Below are 19,629 nucleotides of genomic sequence, written 5' to 3'. Positions count from 1 at the left end.
CGCGAACAGGGAAGTCAGAAATGAGAGCGGGAGCTGGAATGGAACACGTTAGTACATGTAATTAAAAAAGCTCGACTCTGGTGGTGTGTCGTACAAAAAGGATTGTAACTACGGTAAAAACCATCAACGTTTTTCCTTGCTTCATTGACAGTTTTGACTGGTCATTAGCTGCCATACTCATCTCGAGCGATACAGTCGTCTGCTGAAGTGATAGAGTGTTGTTGACCTGCAAGTTTGGACATTAGAATAGAGTCAAGTGATTTGCAAACATGCTTACCGAAGTCTGAATTCGGTCTGCCACCTTGTCCATTTCCTTTATGTCATTAACAACGTGGGAGGCGCTAAGACCAGCTTCTTGAGAGCCTGGAAGCTTTTGCATCTCCCGCTGAACATCTCGTTGATATTGTGCGACTGCTTTGAGTATGTTCAGTTCGTCCCGAATGTCTTTTATACGGCTGGATAGATCCTCTGCCTTTCTTATAGCAACTAAATTGTTCTTTATGCGTGCTTGCCTCTTTCTTTCCAGCTCATTGTCGGTATCTTTTCGAGTTGATTTGTCGTCAATGACCGCCTGACAACTCTCCACGCCAGGTTTCTTTATTCCGAGAGCAACCTGAAATTCCTCGATTTGATTTTCGTCGTTCATTGTGGCTAGTATCTCGCCGGCTTCGGAGCTAAACTTCGCGAACAGATTTGCTTCATCGATACCCTAATTAACCTTTAGCCAATTCAATTGATCCCAACGTGATTCTTCACGTACGATTTTGTTGATGGAGTTCGAAAACATTTGACGCATCGACAAGAGCTCTGGCGGGTACTCCACAGAGGCCGGAGGATTAGGCGCGAACTGCCAAGTCGGGGATCGAAGCGCAGGCTCCTCGGCGGTACCATTGACTCCAAGGGTAGTGGATGAACTCTTACGTGAGGCCTTTGGCAGAGTCTCATACGATGATATGCAGAAGTCGATGATGAGCCGACTCATCTCAGCCGTTGATCCCGGCAGGGAGCGACTACCACCGGATTCCGTTTGCTTTGTAAGATGGTCAACCACGCCCTCCAAGAGCACATTTTTCTTCCCATCAATTGGATGAGAGGAGGCTGTAATCAGCCACTCTGAGAACGTGTCAGCTGAGGTAGTGAGAAATGAGGAGAGCGCCTCCGGACATACTATCTGCGATTGTCCAAATCCATAGCTGGTTAACTCGGATTAGTGGCCAAAAGTCTTTGTCCTCAATCTTGCCTGGTAAGCCCTTAGTGACAACCTGGGATTCGTTGCGTGCCTTTCGGTCTTTGGAAGCTTCCTGATCAGATGCAAAATGGTAATACCATTCGTCAAGGGTGGAAGAGCCGTGGATAACTCCTGGTTTGTATGTGCTCAGCAGTTGTTCATACTTGTATTTCTCTGCACGCAGAGCCTGCAAAACGTTCTTTGGATCATCTTCGACATCCGGAGTCGGACTAAAAGGTTCCTCTCCTTCTTCTTCGCGACATTGAGTGGCGTAGGAAAGATACGGCATCTTCAAGAATGGGTTAGAACACAGCCGTTTCAACACAGGCAAAGTTCTGGCTTACATAAACCGCCGATGCAGGTGTTTCGTTCTCTTGGACTGTTTCCACAAAGCGAGACCTCATCATACGCGAGGCAGATATCTTGTCCGGCACTTCAACCCAGCTGTCTCTGAAAATGGATCGATATTCTTCGGCTAGAATTAGCTCCACGATGTTGTCCTGGAGGTGTAAGATGGCATAATCCAAGGCAGTGCGCATATTGCTTTCATGGGAGTCCCAGCTCTTTATGCATATTGCTCCCAAGTCAGCACCGGAGTCCAACAAGACTCGAACTCCTACCTCATATCCCAAACTAGCAGCAAGCATGAGGGGCGTCAATCCGTATTGGTCGGGAACATCAAGCTGCAAATCTTCATCTTCTGTTCGTGGGCAAAGCAGCATTCGCATGATGGACTCCACCTTCCTATCCGTTGCTACCATCAAAGGAGTGTTCTCCAACTCGTCAACAATATTGAGTTTAGCGCCATTGGCTAGCAGGATTTCTGCAATCTCAGGGTTGCGGTGGTAAGCTGCGAGATGAAGTGGATTCAGATGCGAGTGTTCCTCGGAGAACTGGAGTATCGATCTGTCGTTTTCCAAGAGAAGCTCCACGATATCCTCCGCGCCGCTCAAAACTGCGAGCGAAAGAGTCGAGTTCTCTGCCTCGGGTTCAGATCTTAATTGAGACTCCATTCTCGAGTAAAGCTTTGACAACGCCGGGCTGATTTCTCAAGCATGCTGTGTGGAGGGGACTGTGACCCGATTCGTCTCGAACCTCTTGCTCTGCGCCGGCGCTGATGAGCACTCGAGCTGCTTCCGTAAGTCCATTTCGGGCAACAATATGTAGGGCTGTCATATCAGAGTCTCCTTTGGCGTTGATGTGGTCCCTCCAAGGCCCGCGCAACATTTCATCGAGTTTCTTCGTGCCGACATGCTCCATATCACCATCCCACATGTCTCGGTCATCGAGAAATTGATGCATATCCTTTGTTATCAAGTCGTGATCGCCTTGATCTGGACTTTCATCAGGTTTGACCGCAGCTGCATACGCATTGGGACTTGTGGTCTTCTCTTCCCCGCCATCATCGGGGAACACCTGAATCTCTTCACTGATAATTGGTGCTACTGGGGTCGTAACTCCAGGATTCGTAGTGGTATCGCTAGAGGACGAGCTTCTGTTCTGCTCTTGGTTGTCTCTAGGGCTGTCGTTGCCGTTGTGCTTAGAGTGGTGGTTGATAAACGTGTCCTCAGGGACGGGGCTTTTCCTGTCACTAGTCGTCATTTCGTTGTCAGATGCTGACAGGTTTCCTGGAGCACAGGTGCGGGAGCGCAACCGTCGAAATGACGCGGGACATCGCCATCAAATATGATATCTGCTACGCTCCAGGAGACCGTGACCCATAAGACCCCCCGTCATTTACCTGCGGATAAATGAAATGTCACTGCAGTCCTTTACGGCGTTGTTGGTTGCACAGTTGCACTTGACCAGATTTCTATGAATCCCTGCCAAGGTGCAGCATGCCATGAGCTGAAAAGCCGTCCCACCGGCGAGACCGGAAAACAGCCTGTAGAATGAGGATCCATTTCCTGCGAGCATGCAGGAAGCCGTTGGACGTGCTTGCGCTCTGGGTGTGAGGTATTCACTGGTACCCCCAAGCTAGGCTATCACTTCTTGACCTGCATAACTCGTGATCAATACGGCCGATGCGATCTCATTCTGACCAAAAAAGAGTTTGAAACGACCAATCAAAGGCCATTACTACCCGCTGTAGTGATTAAATCATGCGCAGGGACGGAATTCGGCTCCGAATGGCAAAATTCCCGAAAGTTATGAATACAGGATGACGTGCCGTTGGGTGTCATCGCTGTTGGTTCTGTTGTTCTTGGCACAGCCACCATGGCTTTTGCGGCGGCTGGACCTCCCAAGCAGTGTTCCATACAGAAATAGAGGGTTATCATAAGTTCCGAGATGAATCTTGCACAACGAAGGGAACTAATGTGTAGAAAGTGAGGTCGTTGTATTTTTCAACAAGTCGGGGTGAAACTCATGGAACTACAGGTCGCTAACATCGGACTCGCCATGGATGTCGTAAAACACAAGTGAGCTATCCCTCCCTATCTCACTAATCTCCATCCTGCATGATCTCTTAATTCCACTAGCCTGCCGTCATCTGCCGATGACTCAAGGCAGAGTCCGACGAGAGGAAGCCAACTCCCATCTCTCCATCGCTCAGGCATGTCTCGTTTCTCGGTTGCGCAGTTATGAGGAATATTCGGTAGCAATAAGGTCAGGGTCGGATGGCCTTACAGTGTGAGCAGACTCGAGGGCGCTTGAAAGGGTGGCACAATCTCATGTACAGGCGATTCTTCTTGAGAGTAAGCTCCATCACATAGCCACTGCGCTCAATTATCTTGCCGAAGAAGCGCACGCCTTTCTTCTGGAAAGGCAACCACAATGTCTGAAGATCCTCGGTGTGTTCCTCCTCCCACTCAGCCAATTCAGGAAAAGCGGCATGATTGATGCGTCTGAGGGCTTTTTTGTGACTCGGGTCGGGGGTGGTCTTCGTATGAATGTCATGCCACTGGCCAACCACAATGGCAAGTTCAGTGAGACTCGGAAGTGCCGCGAGGACAGTAAGGGCCGCGCTGAATTCGTGGCGAAGGGGAAGATGAATCCGACGGATGCAGTCGATAAGCGGTTGTGCCTGGGGCGTAGGTAGATGAAGAGACTGTCGAAGCGAGAGTGCAGCCAGTTGCATGTTCGCCTCGTCCTTGTCTGCCACGAACGGAATGAAGCGATCGACAGCAGGGAGAACCCAAGCGTCAATTGGAAGTCGTTCAGAAACGTAACTCCGATAGGTCATGCCCATCGGATGACGGAGGAACTCTCGATGAACCAGCGACCGACTCATGCGATTGATTTGTGAGGGAAGCTGAAATCTGCGAAAGCGGCCTCTGAGGTTGACCTTCTCGCGTCCGTTCTCGACGAAATCCTCGAGGAAGACGACTTTTGAAGGCGTTTCGTGAACATAGGCGAGCCACCAGACGATGCCTTTGTCGGCTTCTTTGGCGGCGGCGATGAGGTGGTCGACGATGAGCAAGATGATGTCCATGGAGAGCATCGCTGGTGCCTTCTCTCCATCACTGGGTGTTTGAGTCGCCATGACGAGGAAGTCACGAATGAGGTGTTGCGAACCTTTCTGCCAAGGTTTTGTTCGTAGAGGGTTGATCGGTCAGGTTGCTGTTGAAAATCGTCGTCTAAAAGGATTTCAAATGATTAGACACTCATCGACTGATCGTCAACCAGACATTGCAGAGTCAGAAGTCCCACTACCCTAGACATAGGGGTAAAGAAATCGCTCACCTTTCCTCCAGTCCTTCGGCGATGAGGACTCAGAACCTTCTGGCGGAGGCTAGAAAAGTTTGAGGTTGGCGATAGTTAAAAGAGCAAGACGAGAGAGAAGAGAGAGGTAAAAACGGAAAGCAACCATTCTTTCTCGCTCTTTCCTCATTTGCCGCTGGCTTGGTAGCTCCTTCCTGAAAACACAAACCCTTTGAAACGGGAAGGTACAGCTGCCGGAATACTGCTGCGTTTGCATGAATGAAGAGCAGTGATATCACGTCACATTATGAAGGTGAATAACAAAGAATCTAGTGGAATACCCAAGGATAGAACTGTTTCTGTTCAAACACCCATACACGCTTTTATGTTTCTCAAGGGAAGATGTTTGCGCCTTGTAGGTACTCGGGTTGCTCAGATCAGGTAATCATCCTCATGTCCCGTAAGAAATGTCTGACCCGCGAACTACTCGAGTGCCTACGTTTCAGGCTATATTTCCAACACTTTTTTGAGGGTTACAAGGCACGTCCGATGCACAAGATGGTTTCAATTAGCTAGACAAACACAGTTGAAACTCAACCCCTGAATATAGGTCGATTGGCGTTGATGATCTGCTATCGGAGTAATATAGATACAGTCTGTATCTGACTGAAGTAGAGACTTCAGCTCAAGTGCTGTCCTGAAGACGATCAATTATGATGCTACCAACTACGTACTTTACTCTGACGGAATGGCGGAGGCAGAAGTTTCTCCAACTTTGGTCCATGTTTCTTTCCTCTACCACCTATTCCTTCAAGTTAAGAACACAGTCGAAATCTAGCTGAAATGAACCTCTATTCGCCTTGATATTTAACATTCACTTTTGTCTCTACACCATCGCTGTCCCGTAGTCAATGGGAAACTTGACATAACCCGCTAAGAGGGGATGGTGCCCCAGTTTCGTGCCAGAAATGGGACATCCGATTATTATAAGAACACAAAATCTTGAAAGGACGGGAGTTTATCGATTGAGGAATACTTTGAGTTTCATACTGTCGGAAATCGACTAAGGCTAACCGGAGGTCTTGAACGGAGCAACGGAACCATCGGGGATTAAGGAGTAAGAGGAGGAGAGATCATGGTTTTAGAGATGCAGAATGCGCGTCCGGGCCCACAAACAAGAAGAAAATCGCTATTTACCGGACATATCCACTTGAGAATATGCGAGCATCTAGTTCTGCAACTCTTCAAAGGCATCGTCTAGCATTCAACTCTATGTCACGTTGTGAGAGTACGACAATTAGAGTTACGGTTCGTGCATCGTGATGTGGATACTAATCACACTCGCTTGATTGGGCAGCCACTGATCCCTGCCAACATTCACTTTCCCCTGCCGTCGCATCAAGTCACTTTCAAATCTTGGCTGGGATAGTTGAACGCTCTTCAGAGCCAGATCATTTTGGTTTCAATCATGATAAGAGCCTCGATCGTGCTGTATTCCTCTTCGCCCAGGTGCTCAGGCACCAGGCTAATGTGGGATTCGTATTAAAAGATATAGGCAACATCACGTTAGGCAGCAAGTGTGACATCGGGGCAGTGCTTATTTTTGAGTCGCCCTTGTAAGACAATAACTCTCACGCTAACACAGCTTCGCCTAGGCACATCGACGTAATTGGCATTGCCAGCACGTTTTTCATTCGTTCAATTCTTGCAAGTAAGATTAACGGCCGACGGCGCAGCTCCGCATCTCACTCAGGTGTCTTAAAACCAGATGAGTTTCTCAACCTGGCGGTCCAGCCCTGCGAACCCTTGCGCCGACTGCGCCCGGAATCCTCCCGCTATCATGGGAGAGACACAGCGATTCGCCGCGGTCCCTTCGCCGCGAAGCTACGGGGAAATCAGTCTATAAGCTGACTGCTTCCAAAATAAATCGCCAACTTTTTTCTGGTTCTTGATACTCCCCAGACTTCACTTTGCGTAGCCTCATCAAATATCTGCGCACACCCACGACAACACCTACGCCTTCGGTCACCTAGGAAGAATCAGCCATTCACCAAGATAAAACCCCGATCTCCACAAAATGCCCGCTATCCAGCTCTCAGAAACGGCCAACGGCGCCATCCGCCATCTCCTGTCAGCACGCGACTTTGACGACGACTACAACAACACCCGTAACAAGGCAAGAGCAATCGGAGGAGGCGTCATCGCAGCCATTGTAGTCATCATTATCCTCACCATTGCCGCCATTACTTTCGCCGTTTTCAAATGTATCCGCAGCAAGAGGAGAAGGGCGCAAAACGCGGTGGAGATGAAGAAGTACGTGGGCGGAGTTCCGGTCACCGATGCGACCACGGCGGGCAGCACGAACGGCCCGGCACCCGGCGGGGGAAACATGAACGGATACGGATTCAGCGGAGGATATGTTGCAAACGACGGAACTGCGGGTACCGGCAAGGATGCCCACAACGCGACGGATGCGATGCCCCCGGCGTACTCTGCAAACAACGGCCCGGTAGCGAACTAAACCATTTATAAAGATGGACGAAGACAACGGATAACAATGGAAATTGGGTAAGGGGATCACGACTACCTATAGACATGGCGTTTCGGAAGAGAGCGATCGATCGTTAGAGGCATTTCTTTTGTGATATGAGAGGAAAACCTATCCCAGGTGTTCGATGACCATGCGTATCGCATTGGCATTGGCTCTAAACGGGCTGAGAAGAAGCAGAGAAGGCAGCCTGAGGGCCGGACTTTTCAGGCTGGACCACGAGTGTTGCAGGAATTATCACACATCGCATCAATCCTTTATGCAAAGCGAATGTCAAAAGAATTGATTTTACTCAAGATGAAGATACAGGTGTAAAGACAAATTTGTTGAATATGTACAAAGAAATTAACGGACAAGTCAAACGAGGCAAATGTTCCCCTTATCCGCGAAGCTTGAACCAGATTAATACTTCACAAACAGTCGTTGCATGCCAACGACTCAATCGTAGTCTCAATGTCCAAGCTTGAAACCACCCCAGTTGAGCTTGCTGAACACCATGTTGGGGTCGTACTGAGCCCTGATGTCCTTCATCTTCTGCAGGTTACCCTGTCCGTAAGCGGGGAAAGGCTTCTGCCACTCGCCAGCATCGCCCATGTAGACGAACTCGGTCGCAAGTCCCAACTCCTGGTTGATCTCGTGGTGGTGGGCGAGGAAGTTCTGGGACCAAGCGGTCATGCGGAGGTCATCCTCGGGGCGGGCCCAAGAGGTAGTGATTTGCCACCCTGAGATTCTCAGTCAGTTATTGACTCACTATCGAGAAGGAACTCATGAGGACGTGAGTGAGAGAACTTACAGATGTAGGACTGGTTAGCATTCAGGCCGAAAGTGTTACCGATGCCGTTGTTCTGGGCGACCGCCAAAGCAGTTCTCGGAACCGTATTCAAGATGAATGTAGGGCGGACGCCTTCAATGTCGGCGATATCGGCGATAGCTTCAACCCAGGCCTGGTAGATCTCGTACAGGCGGTCGGCATCGGGAATGATAGTCTGGTGACCGAACTGGATGCTGAACGAAAGTTGTTAGCTTATTTGCGCTCAAAAAGAACCACAGGTCATGGTGAGGGCTATTCTTACCGGAACATCTGGTTAGGGGACAACATCTGGGAATGCCAGTCGATGGGCCGCGTCACATTGTGGCTGCGGGAAACGGCGGGAATAGCAGTGAAGTTGGCAAAGTGGGACGGAGGCGAGACAGTGGTCTCTTGCAGACCAAAGACTTGAGGCACGACCTCCTTGGTCGTCACATTGTAGTTGATGTTGATTACAGCACCGGCACCCTCGGAGTTGTCGTCGCTGAGGGCAAAATCGGCAGCAGCCTTGATGAAGGCCTGTGTGGCAGACTCGTTAAAGATCTGGTAAGTGCTGGTCGCCAAGGGTAGCTCCAGAGTCTTGAGAGAGAACTTGGTGACGATGCCGAAGTTGCTAGCACCGCCCTTGAGAGCCCAGAAGAGGTCCGGGTTCGAAGTATTGGTTGCGGAGACTTGGGTACCGTTGCCGAGGACGACGTCGTACTTGACCACGTTGTCCATGGAGAAGCCGTACTTGTTGAGGAAGTAGCTTACACCGCCGATCAGGGTCAGGCCGGGAACGCCGATGGTCTTCAAACGACCGCCGATCGCGTACTTGCCGTACGGCGCCAGGGCGGAGTAGACTTCGACCCATTTGTTGCCGGGACCGACGTCAACGGTGTTCTCGTCATTGTTGACTGTTACTGTATTCAGGCCGTTGAGAGCAAGAAGGACTCCATCGTCAATAGTGTTGGCTCCGGGGTACTGCAGGATATGTGTGATTAGTGGGCTGCCTTATGCTGCAGGGGACGAGAAGGTAGGGGGCTTGGGTGTAAGATTGTGCGTACATTCATATGGCCACCACCCTTGACAGCGAACTGGGCCTTGCAGGTGGAGAGGATCTCCACGCCCTTAGCGACATCGTCGGCAGTTGAAGGGAGATAGATGCAGGCCGGATGAAGGTTGGCTCTCTTGTCCCAGACGTTGATGCGCTGGGTCTCGTACGCCGTCGAGTTGGAGAAGAGCGTAGAGTTTGGAGAATGGCTGCTCAACCCAGTACAAGCGCACTTGACGTTGTCGGAGACCAGAAGGTCTCGGCGGCCGAAGACGGACTTGGTAGCCGAGGCAGAGCTGGCCAGCAGAAGAGCTGGGAAAGCGAGAGAATACAACATGGCTGTGACTGACTGTCAATCGAAGTGCGGAAGGATAAGCTTGCTGGAGCGAGTGATTTTGGGTGAATGGTCAAGTATATCGAGAACGATATGAGAAAGAATCCAACAAGTATTTATCTGTTTTGAGGGAGGTTCTCCTGAATGGCTTTGCCACTCTTGTTCCTCGGTGCAACCCCCTTTACAACAAAATGAGACCCTCTACGCTGCTGTCTCTACGATCTTCCTCAGTGACTAGAACATGGTTCTCCATCATGATGATCCGCTGTGAATGTCTCAATCGCAATCGGTCTCGCTCTGTGCCTTGCAGCTTTCGAAAATCGACTCAGCCTTGTAGGTGGAATCCATCAAAAAGATCCATTGCGGATTTCGTCACTCAAAGTCCACTCAAGGCTTCGACCAAGATACTGGTCGAGTTTCCGCTACTTGTTATTAGTCGACGATACGTAACATGCCAGTCCGCCATAGCCGTCTTCGTCAGCGAACCACTAAACCCTTGCCACTTACCTTAGCTGCCTTGCCCTACTATCAGTTGAACCGGCCCGAAGAGACACTGCATTGGGGTTCCACAGATGGGTTCGCCTGATGGACCCAGATGAGGCGTTTCCCGCGAGGCCACGCTGTATGCTGCCGCCCTAGTGTGCCATCTTAAGTTCCTACCCCGGATCACTAGTTCGAGGAGATTTGACAGTGCCACCTCATCATTCCGCCGTCAAAGCGATGGGACGAAAGTGTTACTTCTCATTGACGGAAATAAACTGTGGTACTTGCTTCTTTCCCACCTTAAACAATGCTCTCTCTCCATGACGATTTACCAAACGGAGTAGAACGTGTTCCAGACCTGGACCTTGCCCTGAAAAGCCACCCCTGACGTTTCCAGCCACACCTGCGTCAGAGCGTGGTGTTCCGCTCGCTCTCGCTTTCGGCGATGGGGCCCCCTTTGAACGCTTGCGCATAGAGACGAGCGGAGATCTGTGCTAGTTTTTTGGAGCTGGGTGGAATTGGTGTAGATCTGCTTCCGCATACCCACTCTTTTGTTCTACGTGTATTCCTTTACGTGGATCCGTATCCAAGTTTCCCACGTGAAGAGAGTACGTGTATCCGTATTGGTAATCTCAATTATTCCATCGTGGCTTACCTAAATACCTACCTAAAGCAAACGCATCGTGAAGTGCGGATTCTACGATTGCAACTTGAGTACATTATCCCAGGCTTTCCCCTCACGTCGCTATTCGGCACGTCTGTCTCTGTCAACTTCAGTCCGAGAATCTCGGCAAGTCAGAGGATTGCCGAGTGAGGCAATGGCTACCTTTGCTCGTAGGCGCGAACAGCGTCCCAAACATTTCCTTCGGTTGTGTTCGTGCTTGGTCAAGCACGGCCCATGACTGGAGACATTTTTTAAAGCGTTGACCGTTCTTTAGAACACCTGCCTCAAGATAACTGATTTCAGATGAAAGAGACTACGCGAAATCATACTAGGTGACATTGAAGTTCTACAGCACCGTTTCATCGGTTTAAAGTTTGCCCCTACAGCAGTCAAACGCATCCAGATTGTACCGCGCGATATGGATGCTGTGGCTTGACGTTCGGACATTTTTTAGACTTTCCAGACCCCGGTGATTCCGCAATAACTGTAAATTAACCACAACCACCTGAGCGATGTAGGAGACCTCACCTCCTTCAATCTGACCCGGATCCACTCGAGATCTCATTCCGAGTTCCTATTTCCCGTCAATGGCAGCGATGAACGCCACTGTCAACCATACTTGGACTGAGGCAATGTCTGAGCTAAGACTGCGGCCCACAGTCACACCGGGTGGCACTCTTCTACCTCACTCACTGACCGCGAAAGGGTGGTTAGCGTGTCTTGTTTTGTCACTTTTGGACGGGCTTCTCGACAGGGTCCTTCAATATCAGCAAAAGGATCCTGCGCGTCGGGCGCGGGATGAGAGGCGAAGACGACGGCTGGGAGTCTGGGAGGAGAGGCATCACAGCGGGCTTGAAAAGCTTCACGAAACGCTGTGTGATCTGGATATCCCGGAAGTAGACCTCAATACGGTCGACATGCATGAATGGTTGGATTACGCATTCCAAAAACCATCGTGAGACTCAGCGTTCTCGGTTGAGACATGCCGATGCCGAACCAAGACGAAGGGTCCTTCTTTGAGCCCGGAAACACTACTTCTCAAGTATGTAACCTAGGGAAGAGTAACGGACTGCAAAACTCCTGTGGGTTATCTCGCTGCTAATGAGAGTCTCTCTGACTGGGGGTACATTTGCGAGCTTGAAGACTACAAGGTAGGTATGGTGTCTCATGCTCTATGCCCACGAGGTTCCTACCGCCTGCTAATCATTGGGATGCCATTACAAGCAGGAGTCGACGCGGAATACATCAATCTCTTGCCCGCGTAGCAAAAAGTGAGATTAGTTAGTTTCCGCCCGCTGGGCATTCGCCAAAGAATCTCGGCGATTTCAAAGAATGGCGTCTGGTATCGGCACAAGGTCAGGCTAGGCTGGCTAGCTGGGATGGAGAAGTAAAGAGACTGTTCAGTGTTACTTGACAGCATGTCTCGATCACTGTCAACAGTCACTCACTACCCTGTACGTCGATTGTGAAGGAAATGAAACGTTGTTGGAACTACGGCATCATCTTCAGGACTGTTTTTGTATGTAGGAGGCACTCGACATTTTCCAAGGTGGCATGTAATACCAAGATGGGACAAGGAAGAACAGAATCCAGTTTACTTTCAGATAATGAGATACTGAGCACGAAAGATGGCCTGTTGGGAGCCCAGTTCCCGTTCGTTGATATTCACTCGCTCATTCCTCATCTCCTCGAATTTTCAACGTGGTCTGAGGATATATCAGGCTGCCGCTTGTTGTCTCCCGCATCTTTCTCTAGCTGATCCAGCTCCGGAACTTTCTTTCCTGGGCAGATAATCTCGTCCCCGAACCTGGCAGCCACCTCCTCAAGTGATAAGAAGCGAGTCTCGGGCAGGAAAAAGAAGTAGATGGTCCCCGCAAAAGCGTTGCAGGCGATGAAGACGAAGTAAAACTTCCACTCAATGGCATCGAACGCGACTGATGCCGCATAAGATAGCCAAATTGCCGTAACAGCTTGTGTAAAGACTGAAAAGCCAACACCGACGCCACGAAGGTCGAGTGGAAAGATCTCGGCTACCAAGACCCAATTGACACTGTTGAAGAAGAAGGAGTACGCAAACGCGAACAAGAAGATGAACGCAACACCGGCACGGGATCCAGCTGGATTCGAGTCATCTTGGAAAAGTTTCGATAAGGCCGTCAAAACCGCGAGGAGAGCAGCGAGCGTAAAACTCCCGGAAATGACAGTGATACGTCGCGTCCAGTGGTCGGCAACGAAGAAGACGTTGATTATCTGGCCGATGACTGCCATGAAGCCATACAAACCGCCTATCAGGAGCACAGTCTGGCCCTCATACCCAAGAGAGTTATACATGACGGACTGGTAATTTTGGATGATGTTTGACCCAGAAAGCTTCATCATGTTGACTGTCAAGCAGGCTAACAAGGTTCTTCGGATGTACTGGCGTGTGAACAGATTCCAGAAGTTGGAGACTTTCTTCTTGTTGGCTTCCAGTTGGATTTGGCTGATCATTTCAGCGAACTCTTGCTCTATCGTTTCTGCACCCCGGTGGGCGTGAAGCGAGTACATGACCTTCTTGGCGTCATCGTATCGCTCTCTCATGGCCACTATCGGCTTTGTGTTAGTATTCAGGCCTCGTTCCAAAGAACTTGGCCTGCGAACCAGTAAGTGATAGTGTAGAGACTTACACCATCGCGGAGAGTAGGGCAAGAAAAAAGTCATGACAGCGAGACAGAGTGCAGGCGGTATCTGCGTGGCCAATGGAATACGCCACTGCAGTTCACCGACAGCAAACGAGCCCGCATAACCCACCCATCCAGCAACGAAGAACCCGAGAGTGTTCATCAATCCTTTCAAGCCAACAAGAAATCCGCGATTCTCTGGAGGGCTGAGCTCCGCAAGGTACACAGGGGCCGTCGGATAGACCATACCCGTCGAGAAACCTGAGAAAGCACGACCCACAATCATCATGGCTGGGTTCACGGCAGCGGTCTGCAGCACGGCTCCTGCGACACTAACACACGCTCCAAAGAGCAATGTCCAGCGACGGGACATCTTGTCCATGCAGTAGGCAGAGCCACCGCTGCCAAAGGCGTATCCTGCGTAATATCCAGATACAATGCCTGCTCGCACAGAAACATTGTCCATAGATGGACCGTACATGTATAGTTTGAAGGTGGTTTGAGCGATGGTGGAAGCAATGATGCCTGTGTCGATGCCGTACACGAATCTGGGCGGCACTTGGCATTAGCCTTAATACAGAGCTAGATTCCTCCAGAGTAGACATACCCAGCAAGACTGATCGCTAATCCAATGAGAATCGACCTAGCCGAGTTTCCACGATGGCCAGCCCTCTGTTTCACCATCTTGCTGACAATGCGATGCCCAGAGGGTGCGAGATTGAGAAGATCAAAGATGTCGCTCACAATGGTGTACCTGTAGAGCAGTCCAAGGTTCTCTTTTCTACAAGGCAGGCTCTCTGAGTGGAGGTAAGATAAAGGAAAGAACTTAGCCAAAACCCTGTTTACAAACAACGCAGACGCGGTTTCAGCTGGGGTGACAAAAAAGACGCAATTTGATGATTGTAGGTAGTTCAGGCATGTTCAGGCATTTATAGCTCCCTCTCGAAACAAGAAAGTCCTTCTAATATCTGGCATATTGGTGCAGTTCTGTTGTCAGCGAGAGGAATAAGATGTTGATTCTCCCCGCATATCCGCTTCCCCAGGATGGAGCAGGAGGATCTGTTCCACCCCCGCAATCATACATTGAGTCTTGCTCATCTCAGCTTGTTAGCACATCTCGGACTGTCATCAAATTCTCCGAAATCCCGATCAAGACAGGGGATCCAGAAATGCCGGAGACAAACCAACTTGGTTTAGCCTATCCGCGGATGAGGTGGGGGCTTCTTCTGGCCTCAGCTGACTTTTGTGCGAGATCAGTCAAATCTGGTAGATGAGCAACGGCTGCCCCTCGACATGTAGTTCGCTCGAGGATCACGAGCCGATGACTTGTCTTTCTCAGGCAATGAATCATGACAAGTGATGATTGAGTCTTGCTTTTTTATTTTTATTAGTCCCACTTCAAGTCCTGCACTCTTCTGTAAACCTGACCTTAACTTCAACCCACCGTATAGCACGCTGTAAGCTCATGTATTTTTCAATTTGCCAACCAAGGACTGATTTGGCTCCCTAGGAAGCTTTTCATCCTACCTACCTTAGTGAAAGTCGTTTCACTTTAAGAGACTCGAAGACACCCCTTGCGAGTTGCGTATTTACAATTTTCGCACGGGAGTAAGTTCTGAAAGAATGAGGGCTGGAGTTATGTTATCATTTATTATATCAGAGGCATTTAGGTCCCTAGGTCTAATCGAGAAGGTACATGCAGTCATGAGGTACTGACGAATCTACCATTTTGGAACGTTGGGAGAAAATTGAGGGTGGAACTTTCTCATATACGTTGTGTCATCGCGTTTCCGCAGCCCACAATCCAGGTAGAGTTGATGAAGATGTGCCAACTTCTTCCTGTCTAGCTCGACTCCCAAGCCAGGCGCGGTCGGAACATTCAAACCACCATCAGACCACTTGAGTACTCCATCAATAACGACATCTTCATCCCGTGGTTTCCATGGCCAATGAGTATCGCAAGCATAGTCCAGATTGGGGGTAGCTGACGCAAGATGAGTCATGGCCGCAAGTGATATGCCCAGATGACTATTGGAGTGCATTGAAAGACGCATTCCCCATGTCGCGCAGATGGCGGCCAGAGTCTGAGACTTGCGCAGGCCACCCCAGAAGTGATGATCAGAGAGCACCACTTGGACTGCGTTCTGCAGTATTGATGTGGGCAAGTGAGAAAATGCGACTACAGCCATGTTTGTTGCCAACGGCATCGACGCTTCTTTCGCAACAGCAGCCATGCCCTCGATTTCTGGAGCCGGGTCTTCTAGGTATTCGACGATCCCTTCGAGTTCCTTCGCAACCCACTTTGAGGTCTCGACGGTCCAGGCGGCATTGGGGTCGAGTCTTAGAGGCACACCCGGAAAAGCCGCATGCAATGCTTTGATTGCTTCCACCTCTTGTGCGGGTGGGTAGACGCCGCCTTTCAACTTGATCGCTTTGAAACCGTACTCGTCAATGATCTTTTTCGCCTGCTTTACCACACCAGCAGGGTCAAGAGCCGCGCCGTATTCGTCGTCTGGCTGTCCAGGGTGCCCCGCCCACTTGTAAAAGAGGTATGCCGAATACTGGACGTTGTCTCTAACGCGGCCGCCGAGAAGGTCACTCACAGGTACTCCTGCAAGCTTTCCCTGGATGTCGAGACAAGCAACTTCAAAGGGGGAGAAAACCTTGTCCGCAACAGAGGCAGTAGTCACCATGCCTGCCATCCCGTCGCCGCCGGTGCTGGTGTCGCCTGTCAAGGACTCGACGCATAGCTGATATATCGAGTTTGTTTCGTACACAGTGAGGCCCTTAATTTTGTCGGCCGCAAGTTGGAGACGGCCCAAATGTGTTGAGTCTCCGTATGATTCCCCCAATCCGTAACCATCGTCTGTGATAACTTCGATGATGCTGCGTAGTGCAAACGGCTCATGTACACCAACGCTATTTAGCAGGGGCATGTCATGAAATGCCACTGGTGTAATGACAATATCCCGAATGGTTCCACGTCGAGACATGATGGCTGCATGTGGTATCAGGTTCACCCTTCTTTGTCTGTTTCTGGCTTGCTTCGTTGCTGTAATTGAACGCAAATCATGAGATCAAGGATGTTTTTAACGTCACCAACTGAACCGAACTGCAGCAGCTTGAAGATTTGGTCATCTAATAGGTGACTACGCGGGGTACGATTTGTAGGATAAGTGTGCCATGCGAAGGACAATAATCCGTATGCGGGGTGGAACGCCGCCTTTTCCGCGGATGTTGGAGTACGACTAGGATCGGCAGACGTCCGACATCCGAGGGAGTGGGCATCCTTGGGCCCAAAGACGGAAAAGTGCATCCGAGTTGGACCATCGATAACAACTGTCTGAGGTTTGACAGAAGTGTTTCTGAATCTCTTGCGTATTTAGTCCATCCGAGGAAGCAATGGATGAATCGTCGATCGCATCATTGTCCCGGACTCGACTGGCAACCGATGCCGCAGAATCGGACAGGCCGCAAAAAAAGCTCCGAGGAGATCCTGCGCCTCCACGAGTAAGCAGGGCCTGCGATAGGTGCAAATCGTTAGTCTTCCGCGGAATGGTGTGACTTTCTGTACAATGGCTAAGGTCTAATGTGCTGGCTTCAGTCGCAAGACACGATGCTCTGGGACATGGCCGTGCGTCTTTTGCGCAGAGTTTAGGTTAGATTGCCAATTCACCGCAGCCTATAGACGAGGTCAACTTCTTCCAGCTATTGATAACAATGCTGTGAATGTCGAAAGGCAGAACTCTTCAGAGGGTGCGAACTCAACCCCTGCTGAGAAGACTGCGGGCGGAGAACACTCCAGTACCTCTGTTCATCAAAATTCATTTGTCGGAACGATTCCTAGAAGTTTGACTACAACCTCAAGAACTGCTATTGAATCGCCAAACACATTCCAATTCCCGCCTCTCTTCAGAGACGGGGAGATCACAGATTTTCCTCGCCGTTCTGTGGCTGTTGACCACCTCTCCCGCCTCCCTGATACGAACTCATTGAGAAACTCGCCAGAACCACCACAAACAGATGAACAAGGCCATTATATAGGACCTGCATCTGGTGTTTCTTTTCTCTCTCGGATACAGAAAAGGTTGAAGGTTCAATCTTCTGGTTATCTGAACTCGTCGGTCTTCAACTTCGGGGATCGTCCATTGCTGGGACAAGACTCTTCGTTTGCGATTTTGCCGCCAAAGACTGTGGCAGTGTCGATGGTTAGAAGGTATTTCGACTTCGGTGCCACGACCCATCGCTTCTTGCACCGGCCTACGATTCAGTCTTGGCTGGAGGAGTTGTATGAGACGAATGGCTTTATGCTCTACAAGGAGTCGGCAAGAAGTCAAACTGCACTTCTATTCATGGTCTTTGCGCACTCGAACAGTTACCAAAGTCGCCAGTCTGGGCAAACTAGAGATTCTATCATAGAATGCGCAGAGGCCAGGTGAGTTCTTGTTTCAAGTAAGACAGCATTGAAAACGTTTACTCACCCTTGTCACCACTCAGTGCTCGATTCTTCGCTGTTGCAGAACACCAACTCTCCTTGGAGAAGGGTGAGATCAGACTGGTTCATATCCAAGCGCGGCTAGCACAGTGCTTCTACCTACTAGCACAATCAAGGCTTAACCACTGCTGGACGCTTTTTGGTATTACAGCACAATTGGCCATGGCACTTGGTATTCATAGAAGATCCCGAGTGGCTCGCAACCCGTCTGATTGTCCAGACTATATTGACTCGGAGTGTCGAAAACGTACTTTCTGGTGTGCGTACAGTCTTAACACCTATCTCAGCGCTGCTTTGGGACGTCCAATGACTTTCCATGACGAAGACATTGATCAAAAATTGCCGCTTTCCGTTGTCGATGATAAGCTATGCCCAGGATGTGGGATGAATTCAACAGAAAGTGGTCTTCCGATAACATCAGCTCCAGTTGCGCAAATCAAGTAAGTACTTTATCCAGAATCCCATGGTTTTGCTTGAACTAGGTTTCCGCCAAAACTAAGGAAGCAACGGTCAATCACTAAGAGTATCAGGCTCTCGAGGATAGTAGCCCGGGTTCTACGAAGCCTTTATGGCATCAAATCTATTTCAACTGAGGAGCACCTCACACTTGCTGCAAGGTTCGATGAAGACTTGTCCGAATGGCGAGAGCCAATTTCCTACCTTCTTGACACGGTCGGATCTTCAACCTTATTTGTCAAGCTGGTTCTTAGGCAACGCGACCTTCTCCAGCTCGCCTTTTGGCACGCCCAGATACTTGTTCACAGACCACTCCTCATCAATTCCATCAATAGCTTCTCTGGACATGTTCAAGAAAATGGCAGTGGGCGGTTGAGGTATGAGGAGATTCGAAAAAATATTCAGCGTTGCGTGGACGCCGCCACAGAGATCGCGAAGCACATCAACCACATCAACGATGCCGGCGAGCTCTACAGTACGTTGTTTGTAAGTTGCTCTTTTCTGTTTCGGAATCAAACTCAGTACTTCACACGCTCACCCATATTAGTTCATCCCGTACTACGGATTTTGTGCAGTAGTTATACTCTACGTTTTTGCAATCCAGCGACGTACCGAGGCACCAGAGACCTATCTGGATTGTTTCCGTCTTGCTTCTCAATGCCATGCTCAGATTGAAAGTGTTGCAACCAATGGATCACTTATGCAGCGCTACGGCGTTGTCCTACAAGAATTGCGCCTCGAGGTCCTGCGGAACAATACTTATCTCGCGTCTGTCTCAACTCCTTTAGCTGGAAATTGTTCGACATCAAATGAGAACAACGAGATCCTTCCTGTATCATACCGGAGGTCTCAATTAAGCCCCGAGATTGGTACCAGCGGCTCGCGACTTGCTGTTGAACAAGCTGCCGAAGGCGCGCCCCAAGGTGCGATCGATTTTTTCCATGCTTTTGATGTCGGATTTTTCAACATGACAAACTGGGCGCAATTCGATTCACTGGTAAGTCACAATTCCACCATGACACTGCTAGACTCGACATGTCTGACATGGAGCTTCCCTACCCCATAGGTTACAGGTGGGACTGGAAATCTTGATGCGTTCGTTCACGACGACTCCGCCGATCTTTGGGACCAGGGCAGCGACGTAAGGCTCAATCCCTGAAGCGTATACTCGTCCCCAAGCCGCCAGGTTTTCGAGATATTCCTTACTCAATTTCGGAGGCAGTATTGATCGAGAGAGCGGTGGTGTTCGGGAGAGGGAGATACTTGGTGCTTGGTGGA

At 49.9% G+C, this 19,629-nt stretch overlaps 6 protein-coding genes across 6 annotated transcripts; 2 read left to right on the top strand and 4 right to left on the bottom strand.

Annotated features, from left to right (window-relative positions):
• Positions 1 to 61: 61 nt before the first annotated feature.
• HER10_EVM0006852 (uncharacterized protein) lies at positions 62 to 2,935 on the bottom strand (the record flags this gene model as incomplete). Its single annotated transcript, XM_035476425.1, has 5 exons — positions 1,573 to 2,935; positions 1,169 to 1,517; positions 761 to 1,113; positions 278 to 709; positions 62 to 226 (listed from the first exon to the last, which is right to left on the bottom strand). The coding sequence occupies exons 1-5, from the start codon at positions 2,239 to 2,241 to the stop codon at positions 62 to 64; spliced, it is 1,968 nt and encodes a 655-aa protein (XP_035338497.1). The 5' UTR covers positions 2,242 to 2,935.
• A 901-nt stretch (positions 2,936 to 3,836) lies between these two features.
• HER10_EVM0013331 (uncharacterized protein) lies at positions 3,837 to 4,712 on the bottom strand (the record flags this gene model as incomplete). The annotated part of the gene is made up of 1 exon (XM_035482693.1): positions 3,837 to 4,712. The coding sequence occupies one exon, from the start codon at positions 4,710 to 4,712 to the stop codon at positions 3,837 to 3,839; it is 876 nt and encodes a 291-aa protein (XP_035339098.1).
• Positions 4,713 to 6,685: 1,973 nt separating this feature from the next.
• Positions 6,686 to 7,772, top strand: HER10_EVM0008633 (uncharacterized protein). The gene has a single exon (XM_035478148.1). The coding sequence runs from the start codon at positions 6,948 to 6,950 to the stop codon at positions 7,389 to 7,391; it is 444 nt and encodes a 147-aa protein (XP_035338669.1). The 5' UTR covers positions 6,686 to 6,947; the 3' UTR covers positions 7,392 to 7,772.
• A 96-nt stretch (positions 7,773 to 7,868) lies between these two features.
• Positions 7,869 to 9,596, bottom strand: HER10_EVM0011247 (FAD binding domain-containing protein; the record flags this gene model as incomplete). The annotated part of the gene is made up of 4 exons (XM_035480684.1): positions 7,869 to 8,140; positions 8,212 to 8,423; positions 8,492 to 9,189; positions 9,273 to 9,596. 4 exons carry the CDS (start codon positions 9,594 to 9,596, stop codon positions 7,869 to 7,871), a joined length of 1,506 nt encoding a protein of 501 aa, XP_035338899.1.
• A 2,824-nt stretch (positions 9,597 to 12,420) lies between these two features.
• On the bottom strand, positions 12,421 to 16,393 carry HER10_EVM0008572 (mandelate racemase/muconate lactonizing enzyme domain-containing protein; the record flags this gene model as incomplete). Its single annotated transcript, XM_035478089.1, has 3 exons — positions 12,421 to 13,325; positions 13,407 to 13,948; positions 15,162 to 16,393. The coding sequence occupies 3 exons, from the start codon at positions 16,391 to 16,393 to the stop codon at positions 12,421 to 12,423; spliced, it is 2,679 nt and encodes an 892-aa protein (XP_035338666.1).
• A 1,212-nt stretch (positions 16,394 to 17,605) lies between these two features.
• On the top strand, positions 17,606 to 19,510 carry HER10_EVM0003256 (finger protein; the record flags this gene model as incomplete). Its single annotated transcript, XM_035472940.1, has 6 exons — positions 17,606 to 17,783; positions 17,921 to 18,335; positions 18,426 to 18,837; positions 18,899 to 18,995; positions 19,080 to 19,348; positions 19,418 to 19,510. 6 exons carry the CDS (start codon positions 17,606 to 17,608, stop codon positions 19,508 to 19,510), a joined length of 1,464 nt encoding a protein of 487 aa, XP_035338162.1.
• Between the last annotated feature and the right edge of the window lie 119 nt (positions 19,511 to 19,629).

This window comes from Colletotrichum scovillei, assembly GCF_011075155.1.
Source record: "Colletotrichum scovillei strain TJNH1 chromosome Unknown Contig00001, whole genome shotgun sequence".
Lineage (NCBI taxonomy): Eukaryota > Fungi > Ascomycota > Sordariomycetes > Glomerellales > Glomerellaceae > Colletotrichum > Colletotrichum scovillei.
This window is presented reverse-complemented; position numbering and strand designations above follow the sequence as displayed.